At 49.2% G+C, this 10,536-nt stretch overlaps 1 protein-coding gene across 1 annotated transcript in view; it reads left to right on the top strand.

The window, feature by feature from the left end:
• The window catches only part of setbp1 (SET binding protein 1), a 56,037-nt gene that overhangs the window by 27,943 nt on the left and 17,558 nt on the right, over positions 1 to 10,536 (top strand). The window contains exons 3-4 of the mRNA XM_036979922.2: positions 6,474 to 8,899; positions 9,123 to 9,327. Of these exons, the coding sequence (XP_036835817.2) occupies positions 6,474 to 8,899; positions 9,123 to 9,327 (2,631 nt within the window). The remainder of the gene's footprint in view (positions 1 to 6,473; positions 8,900 to 9,122; positions 9,328 to 10,536) is intronic.

Here is a 10,536-nt window from a genome sequence, read left to right as displayed (position 1 = left end):
GGCAAACACCTGTCTATATAATGTCCCATAGTTGACAGTGCAAGTCAGAGCAAAAAAAGGAATTGTCCATAGAGCTCCGTGACAGGATTGTGTCGAGGCACAGATCTGGGGAAGGGTACCAAAACATTTCTGCAGTATTGAAAGTCCCCAGAACACAGTGGCTTCCATCATTATTAAATAAAATAAATAATTCTAGAGCTGGCCACACGACCAAACTGAGGAGTCTGGGGAGAAGGGCTTTGGTCAGGGAGGTGACCAAGAACCCGATGGTCACTCTGACAGAGTGCCTCTGTGGAGATGGTTGTCCTTCTGGAAAGTTCACCCATCTCTGCAGCACGCCACCAATCAGGCCTTTATGGTGTAGTGGCCAGACGGAAGCCACTCCTCTTAAAAGGCACATGACAGCCACAGGGAGTTTGCCAAAAGGCCTTTGAAGGACTCTCAGACCATGAGAATTCAGATTCTCTATGAAACCAAGATTAAACTCTTTGACCTGAATACGAACCGTCACATCTGGAGGACATCTGGCACCATCCCTACGGTGAAGCATGGTGGTGGCAGCATCCCTACGGTAAAGCATGGTGGTGGGGATGTTCTTCAGCGGCAGGGACTGGGAGACTAGTCAAGATCGAGGGAAAGATTGAACGCAGCAAAGCACAGAGAGATCCTTGATGAAAATCTGCTCCGGAGTGCTCAGGCCCTTAGACTGGGGCGAAGGTTCACCTTCCAACATGACAACAACCCTAAGCACACAGCCAAGACAACGCAGGAGTGGCTTCAGAGCAAGTCTCTGAATATCCTTGAGTGGCCCAGCCAGAGCCCAGACTTGAACCCGATTGAACATCTCTGGAGACCTGAAAATAGCTGTGCAGTGACGCCACATTTAACCTGAGAGCTTGAGAGAATCAGCAGAGAAGAATGGGCTGAAACTCCACAAATACTGGTGTGCCAAGCATGTAGCTTCATACCCAAGAAGACGCAAGGCTGTAATCGCTGCCAAAGGTGAGTACTTACGTAAATTTCAGTTTTATTTTTAATACATTTGCAAACATTTCTAAAAACCTGTTTTTGCTTTGACAGTATAGGGTATTGTGCTTAGATTGATGAGGAGAAAAAAACTATTTATACACCCACATACCTCCATCTCTCTTTAGAATAAGGCTGTAACGTAACAAAATGTGGACAAAGTCAATGGGGTCTGAATACTTTCCGAATGCACTGTATGTCTGTGTGTGTATCTATGTCTCTCTCCCTCTCTCTCTCTCTCTCTCTCTCTCTGTATGTGTGTTATCCTTAGAGGTCAGAGGTCAGACCCTGTGGATTAGCACTAATCACTAACTACTACTTCCTCTTCCGGGTCAGAGGTGTCACTTCCTGGTTTAGATAACAACACTGTGTGTCTCTAAGTTAGTCACATACCAAGCCCTATACCTTGTCTCTGGCTCCTACTGTACCTTCAGATCTACACTGCCTAGGTGGTAGGAGTTGGTTTGGGATTGTGTAACAGTGTCAGACACACACACACACACACACACACACACACACACACACAGAGAGAGGCCCTGCCACTGATGATGTAACACCCAGGGTTAAAGTGGAGGGTCATGGGTAACGTGTGACTCACTCCTCTGTGGAGGTAAAGGTCACTGTGACTCATCAAGTTCAATGTTTGTGTCTGCGCACGCGCGCATGTGTGTGTGACTCTTCATATGACTCAACACTCATATGAGGAGTAGACTGACTGAAGGCCTTTTGACAACAGAAATAAGCAGTAACATACAGTATGTGCTCTGGGATTGTGGTCCATCCTTGTAAGTGTCTACAGACAGGATCAATTCCATTATGATCAATCAGAGTGCCTGACCTTGACTGGCCAACTGTCCGGCTTCCTCATGAACTGTCTGTCATAACCCTGCCCTATAGACACTTCTGTAGATCTGGGGGAATTGGATGGGTATGCAAAATGGTAATGTATTAATATGGTACTAGTATATGGTAGCAATATGGTAGTATCTCTGATTTGGTATTCAAAGTTAGGGGCTAGTAAAATGTCTAGTTGGGTAGGGGCTAGGGTCGGTGGCTAGGGGTGGATGTGAGATGTCACTGTTTTGCTGGCTCAGGGTTAGTCCCTCTATTGCAGCTCCCTTCCTGCCACCCCCTGCTGTCGGCTAGCAGTACTCACACCCCCTGCTGTCAGCTAGCAGTACTCACACCCCCTGCTGTCAGCTAGCAGTACTCACACCTCCTGCTGTCAGCTAGCAGTACTCACACCCCCTGCTGTCAGCTAGCAGTACTCACGCCTCCTGCTGTCAGCTAGCAGTACTCACACCTCCTGCTGTCAGCTAGCAGTACTCACACCCCCTGCTGTCAGCTAGCTGTACTCACACCCCCTGCTGTCAGCTAGCGGTACTCACTCCTCCTGCTGTCAGCAAGCAGTACTCACACCCCCTACTGTCAACTAGCAGTACTCACACCCCCTGCTGTCAGCTAGCGGTACTCACACCTCCTGCTGTCAGCTAGCAGTACTCACACCTCCTGCTGTCAGCTAGCTGTACTCACACCCCCTGCTGTCAGCTAGCGGTACTCACACCCCCTGCTGTCAGCTAGCAGTACTCACACCCCCTGCTGTCATTTAGCGGTACTCACACCACCTGCTGTCATTTAGCGGTACTCACACCCCCTGCTGTCATTTAGCGGTACTCACACCCCTTGCTGTCATTTAGCGGTACTCACACCCCCTGCTGTCATTTAGCGATACTCACACCTCCTGCTATCATTTAGCGGTACTCACACCTCCTGCTGTCAGCTAGCGGTGCTCACACCCCCTGCTGTCATTTATCAGTACTCACAACTCACACCCCCTGCTGTCATTTAGCGCTACTCACACCCCCTGCTGTCATTTAGCTATACTCACACCCCCTGCTGTCAGCTAGCGGTACTCACACCCCCTGCTGTCAGCTAGCGGTACTCACACCCCCTGCTGTCAGCTAGCGGTACTTACACCCCCTGCTGTCAGCTAGCGGTACTCACACCTGCTGCTGTCAGCTAGCGGTACTCACACCCCCTGCTGTCATTTATCAGCACTCACACCCCCTGCTGTCATTTATCAGTACTCACACCCCCTGCTGTCATTTAGCGCTACTCACACCCCCTGCTGTCATTTAGCTATACTCACACCCCCTGCTGTCAGCTAGCGGTACTCACACCCCCTGCTGTCAGCTAGCGGTACTCACACCCCCTGCTGTCAGCTAGCGGTACTCACTCCCCCTGCTGTCATTTAGCTGTTCTTACACCCCCTGCTGACAGCTAGCGGTACTCTCACCCCCTGCTGTCATTTAGCGGTACTCACACCCCCTGCTGTCAGCTAGCGGTACTCACACCCCCTGCTGTCATTTAGCTGTACTCACACCCACTGCTGTCAGCTAGCGGTACTCACACCCCCTGCTGTCATTTAGCTGTACTCACACCCCCTGCTGTCAGCTAGCGGTACTCACACCCCCTGCTGTCAGCTAGCGGTACTCACTCCCCCTGCTGTCATTTAGCTGTTCTTACACCCCCTGCTGACAGCTAGCGGTACTCACACCCCCTGCTGTCAGCTAGCAGTACTCACACGCCACTGAGCCGGAGGAACTATGGGACTGACATGATAGTGGTGAAATAGAGATAGTGGGTAGTGCGGAGAAAAGGAGGAGGTTGGGGCAGAGGGAGAGGATGGAGAGAAAGACGAAGGAAGAGCAAGAGAGAAGAGGGGGCAGAACAAAAATTGCCAAGAAACCATCCAGTTTCAAACAGACTAGGGGAAGTGGCCATGCATCCTTCCTTTATTATCTCTGTGGTGAGTTTGTGGTTAGAGAGACTAGCGCACAGCTCATGGAGAGAGGGGCAGTGAGGGAGGGAGTGAGAGGGTGGGGAATTCTCTTTGAAGTTAGATTAAAAGCACATGTCTTTTTAGTTATATTTGGGACTGTGTGCGACTGTGATAATTTGTATTTTATTTTTATTTTACCCATATTTTACCAGTTAAGTTAACTGAGAACACATTGTCATTTACAGCAACGACCTGGAGAATAGTTACAGGGGGGGAGGAGGGGGGATGAGCTGTGTGACCCTGCTCTAGAGAGGATATCAGTAAAGAAGGTATTCTAAGCTCCTGCCTGTCCATTCTCAGATATCCGGGTCATTTGAGTTAGAATGACTGGCACCTGATACAGACATGCTATCACCTTACACACACACACACACACACACACACACACACACACACACACACACACACACACACACACACACACACACACACACACACACACACACACGCACAGTTCCCTCTCCAGACTCATCTCAGAGCATCCTGTGAGTGACGGCCTGTACTCTGCAGATAAACAGCCCTGTGTGTCCCTATGCATGTAACTGTGTGTGTGTGTGTGTGTGTGTGTGTGTGTGTGTGTGTGTGTGCAGCCTGTGCTCTGCAGATAAACAACCTGCTGAGGAGAGAAGCAGAATGAGTCTCACTCACTGACTACTGATTGGATGGTGAGAGAGAGAGCAAGAGAGAGAAGCGCATTGGTAGAGGAGATGTGACTCTGTGTTTGGCTGTTTTGCTTTGTTCCCTGCAACCACTGAGCAGAGATGAATCCTGTAAAATGGCTGTCATAGGCTCTGGTTTCTCTGGCACTGCTGTGTGTGTGTGCTTGATGGTTTCCGTTAGTCGGTAATTGACAGCTTTTGGCCGATTCAAAAAATGTTGCCGGTCAAATGACTGGGAGAGAAAACAATAACATTGCTAAATAATGCTTTTTATTCATTGATGAAAAATAGTCGCTATACACTACCGTTCAAAGGTTTGGGGTCACTTAGAAATGTCCTTGTTTTTGAAAGAAAAGCACATTTTCTGTCCAATTAAACAACATCAAATTGATCAGGAATACAGTGTAGACATTGTTAATGTTGTAAATGACTACTGTAGCTGGAAACGGCTGATTGTTCATGGAATATCTACATAGGCCCATTATCAGCAACCATCACTCCTGTGTTCCAATGGCACGTTGTGTTAGATAATATACGTTTATCATTTTAAAAGGCTAATTGATCATTAGAAAACCCTTTTGCAATTATGTTAGCACAGCTGAAAACTGTTGTTCTGATTAAAGAAGCAATTAAACAATAAAAAAGCAATAACTGTCCACCTTTTAGACTATTTGAGTATCTGGAGCATCAGCATTTGTGGGTTCAGTTACAGGCTCAAAATGGCTAGAAACAAAGAACTTTCTTCTGGAACTCGTCAGTCTATTCTTGTTCTGAGAAATGATGGCTATTCCATGCTCAGCATTTCAGGCATGTCTTTGCATCATAGGCTGAGCCTGCTAATTACAGACAAAACCACACACACACACACACACACACATTCGCTGCTTCACATGTCAGCCCCTTTAGATTCTGTTACTGTGTGTCTAGTGGTACACACCACAGTGTTTAGACTACTGTGTGTACTGTATTCATGTTTTAACTAAGTTAGGGATCCAGTTACCCAGACATCCTTCGCTGACTGATTAAAGATCATGATCTCTCTCTCTCTCTCTCTCCCTCTCAGCATTGAATATATTTACCACAGGAATTGAATTGCTCTGTAAACAGCTTTTGTTCAATATTGTTTTGAATGCTTAAAGGGATAGTTCATCCAAAATATATATTTGGGTCAAATTACTCTTACCTTCAGTTGTGTCTGAAGGCCTATGGTGACAGAATCTACAATAATCCATTATTTACTTCTGGCTACAGCCTGGAGTTAGCGTATTAGCATCATCCGATTTCATCAGTGGTTCCAGGCGAACCGATGTTAGCAAAGCTGCACTGCAAACCACAACTTCCTCAAACACTTCAAACTAAGTTCGGTAGTTGGTGGAGTTAGCAGGGATTTTTTTTACCTGCATACTGCTGAAATAATTGCTGGAATTTGGTTGCTCAAAACTGGAGCTATTTCCTCATGTAGCCGCAGCACAGCGTCATCCACCTGGTGAAGGCACTTTGACGTGGATCGCTTTCCAGATGTCGACAAAACTGACCGGTAAACATAGGAAGTAGAAGAGCATTTGACAATTAGAATTTTATTGGAAAAATAACAACAGTCTCGCAGTGAGGAAAACATGGCTAGGTTCTTCACGAGTATCGACGATACCAAACTTAGTTTGAAGTGTTTTTGAGGAAGTTTCGGCTTGCAGTGCAGCTTTGCTAACATCCAGTTGCCTGGAACCACTGATTGAAGTCTGACGATGCTAACTCCAGGTAAGGGTAATTTTACCCATATACAGATTTTGGATGAATTATCCCTTAACTACCAACAGTCTGTTCATAGTAGACTTGGATATAAGCTGTTGTCTCCTACTGAATGTTCATGTTGCTCCATAAAGACCAGCTGTATTGTGTGTTCCAATAGTTTGAGTCCTGATCTGTCTTCTTCATGTTTCTCTCTTCAGACCTATGAGAGACCCTTCAAAGCAGCAGAACCTAGAGAGGGGGGGCTACTGCAACTACTGGGGGATGTCACCCCCCCAAAACACCAGCCCAAGCCCTCTATCCTACACACCACACCACTGCCCCCCCACACACTCACATACCAACCCCAACAGCAACACACACAGCCACCAAAGTTCACACACCAACATACACACAGTCCATCCTGGGCCACGCCTCCCTCCGCACCTCCAGCCAATCCAGTGCATGCGGAGCCTAGCAGAGAACCAGCGGGAGCCAATAGGAGCCCTCTCTCTGACCTGGCCCCTTCCTTCCTCAAACCTCCAATGAAGAGAGTACCAGGAAGCCCCTCCCCTCGCTCTTACAGCCCATCCCCCCATCGACACCTGAGCCCTGATCCCGTGTTGCCCGTAGTAACGGACGCTAGCATTCTAAACCTGACCTCTCTCTCCAGAGGGCGGGGCTTACAGGAGGTCAGTGAGCAGCTGTTTGGAAACATCAAGAGGAAGTACGGCAGGAAGGACCCCCAGAGGACTCAGGGTAATACCCACAATGCAGAGCTGCCATGGGGAAGGAGGGCAGAGAAAGATGCAGAGAGTCCAATAGTTCCAGATGAAAGGCAGAAGTTCAGGAGGGAGGAGACCCCTGAGCTGGAGAGAGAAGAGAAGGAGCGGGAGAGCATAGGAAGGACAGGAGAGGAGGAGGAGAGGGAGATGCCAACGCTTGGTGCTCCTGTGCTGATGGAGGAGGGAAAAGGGAGGAAGAGGAGGAGGAGGCGGTCTCTCCAGGAGTCACTCACCCAGGAGGACCAATCGGAGCAGCTGCAGGGCACTGACATCACAGAGAGGAATGAATCAGGGCCTCCGGAGCCCAAAGTGTCCCACAAAATGAAAGGCCACAAGATGGAATCATACAAGAGTGAGTCTAGGTCAGGTCGGGGTGAGGAGGGTAGCCAGCCAGAGGCAGACGGAGACAGAGGAGAGAATGGGGAGAGAGCAGACAGAGCAGAGAAAGGAGAGAGAGGAGAGAAGGGAGAGAAAGGAGCGAGAGGAGACAAAGGAGAGAAGGCGGGGAGAGGAGAGAGGGGGATGAGTGGGGCCGACATGGAATCAGCCATGATCCAGAGCTGGGTGAGGAAAAACCCAGTTGGCCGTCCTAGATCATCCACAGACCCCCACAAACACCCTGACCCTAACCCTAGCCCCAGATTGCCAAGCCCTAACCTTAACCATATCCATAGTCCAAGATCCAGTCTCAACCCTAACCCTACACTGCCCAACCTAAGCCCCGGCCTTAACCCTATCCCCAACACCAGTCCAAAACTCAGCCCTTACCCCAGACCCCCTAAGACCAAGGACCGGTGGTCCTACCTCAAGTCCCGAAGCCCCCCAGGCCTGATCCAGAGGGAGAGTGGCCGCAGCCCCCTGTCAGCCATGTCTGAGCCCCCCTCTGCCTTCCCCATCACCCCCTCCAGCCCCCTGTACACCAACACAGATAGTCTGACTGTCCACACCCCCGCCAAGCGCAAACGAGGTCGTCCCAAAAAACAACCCCTGCTCACTGTGGAAACCATCCATGAAGGCACTTCCACCTCCCCCCTGAGCCCTCTGGCCCGGGAGAACCCCGCGGGGCTCAGCCGCAGGAGGAAGACTCACACGCTAACCACGCTAGCCCAAATCACATCGGGTTCCATTAGCCCCAATGCTAATGGGTTGAAACTGCAGCGCAGTGAGGGTGGCCATGTCAGGTCGGTGAAGAAGCTGAAGCTGGGGAAGGTGCAGAGTATCCTGAATGAGATCCTATCAGGCTCCGGCCAACATGGCAGCCTGGCACTGAAGTCAGCCTCAGCTCCTGTCTCTTCCACCATGACGGCCATGGCCTCTACCATTGAGGCGCATCTGGGGAAACAAATCAACGTCAGTAAGAGAGGAACCATCTATATCGGGAAAAAGAGAGGGAGGAAGCCACGCTCCAACACCCAAACCCTTCCCCACAGGGGCGGGGCCAAGCCTCCTTTGCCTGTCCCCATGTCCAGCCTGTACAACAGCCTTCTAGTGCCTTCCACCCTCCCTCCCAGCTCCACTACCCTCCTCCTCAGACCCAGTCACACCCTGTCCTCTCTGTGCCTCCCTGGCCCTCGCGGCCCCTACTCTGACTCCACCATGCCCAGCCTGCAGCCTATCAGTGCCCTGCCCTCTAAACCCCTAGGCAGGGGGCTACTGGGAGCCGGCTGGAAGCTGTCTCCCCCGCTCCTCCTGGCCAACTCCCCGTCCCACCTATCTGAGGGGGCAGCATCGGTCAAGGAGGTGACGCTGTCACCCATCAGCGAATCACACAGCGAGGAGACCATTCCCAGCGACAGCGGCATAGGGACAGACAACAACAGCACCTCTGACCAAACAGAGAAGGGAACCAACGCACGACGCAGGTATCTATCTCTCTAGGAGTGAGTCCGTGAGTGAGTTGAGTGCGCGCGTGAGGGTGTTTGTTAGTTAGTAGTAAGTGAATGCAATAGTATGTTCATTAGTTAGTAGTAAGTGAGTGTGTCAGGTAGGTAGGCAGTTAGTTAGTTGATGTTGCCCAGGGGTTTGGTTGAATCCACAGTAGCATCATTGTACATCCAGTTGACAGGATGATGTTGTGTGTTGCAGATACTCATTTGACCTGTCTGGGTTTGAGGCTGCGGAGGCTGCAGCTCTGGAGGCCTCCAGTCGCGGCAGTAGGGGTCGCTGCGTGCGGCAGGCGGCAGTGGTGGACAACTTCCTGTCCCAGCAAGAGAAGAAGCAGAAACACCGCAGGAAGAGGAAGTGCCTGCAGAGCCGCGACCACCTGCACTTCCTGTCTGAGCTAGAAGAGGTATCAAATCAAACCTCCTATTAAAATCTCCTCAAACGTAGTGTATGAGTAGAATGAAGTTACCTCTAGACTTATTGTGTATTATGTGGTTTTAGAGGCAGGGTTCATTGTGATGTCTGGAATAGAACAGATTGAACCGTATCAAACAGATGGAAACCCCAAGTGGTTGATATCTTTCCATTCCAGCCATTAAAATGAGCACATCTTCATATATTTCTAAATAGGCCCACAAGCCTCATCAGGACTGTATTATAACAAAACATTAGGAACTCTTTCCATGACATAGACTGACCAGTTGAATCCAGATTTAAACCATGATCCCTTGTTGATGTCACTTGTTAATTTCACTTCAATCAGGTTCGATGAAGGGGAGGAGACCGGTTAAAGAAGGTGTTTTAAGCCTTGAGACAGTTGAGACATGGATTGTGTATGTGTACGATTCAGAGGGTGAATGGATAAAACAAAAGATTTAAGTGTCTTTAAACGAGGTATGGTAGTGGATGCCAGGTGCACCGGTTTGTGTCAAGAACTGCAAATCTGCTGGGTTTTTCACGCTCAACAGTTTCCTGTGCGTATCAAGAATGGTCCACCACCCAATGGACATCCAGCCAACTTGACCCAACTGTGGGAAGCATTGGAGTCAACATGGGCCAGAATCCCTGTGGAACGCCTTCAACACCTTGTAGATTCCATGCACCAAATAATTGAGGATGTTATGAGGGCAAAAGGGGGGGGGGGGGGGGGTGCAACTCAATATTTGGTAGACTTGATGTATTATCCAGTACTGATTTAATATGACTGTGTTATATTATCCTGTATGGTTGAGCGGTATCTGTGTTTTCATATCGACACGAGGAAATCAAGATGGCAGACAGCTGTAAAGATGTTTCAAACACGGCAGAAAGCTCACAGTATCTGATGCCCGGTCTCTTTATTCATTCAGACACCTCCTTAGATAACTAACTAGCAAGTTAAACTAAGGGGTCACGTTGACGCAACATTTCTGCAATTTTCATGCCGAAAAAAATATAAAACGCGTAAGAAATATCTCAAATGCTTCTTATTGTAATTTCTGCTCGGCATCAGACAAATGTTATGCTTCTGTTGCACTTCTCCACTCGGATAAGAATTCCCAAACGGGCGTTCTATCAGCAGAGGACTCTCTGACCGAGGCGTAGATACTTTTCTCCAGTACGTTTCTCGTTGTAG

Source organism: Oncorhynchus mykiss, chromosome 6 (assembly GCF_057628025.1).
Source record: "Oncorhynchus mykiss isolate SJ-2025 chromosome 6, ASM5762802v1, whole genome shotgun sequence".
Lineage (NCBI taxonomy): Eukaryota > Metazoa > Chordata > Actinopteri > Salmoniformes > Salmonidae > Oncorhynchus > Oncorhynchus mykiss.
The sequence above is the reverse complement of the archived record's forward strand: the minus strand, read 5'-3'. Positions and strand labels throughout refer to the sequence as shown.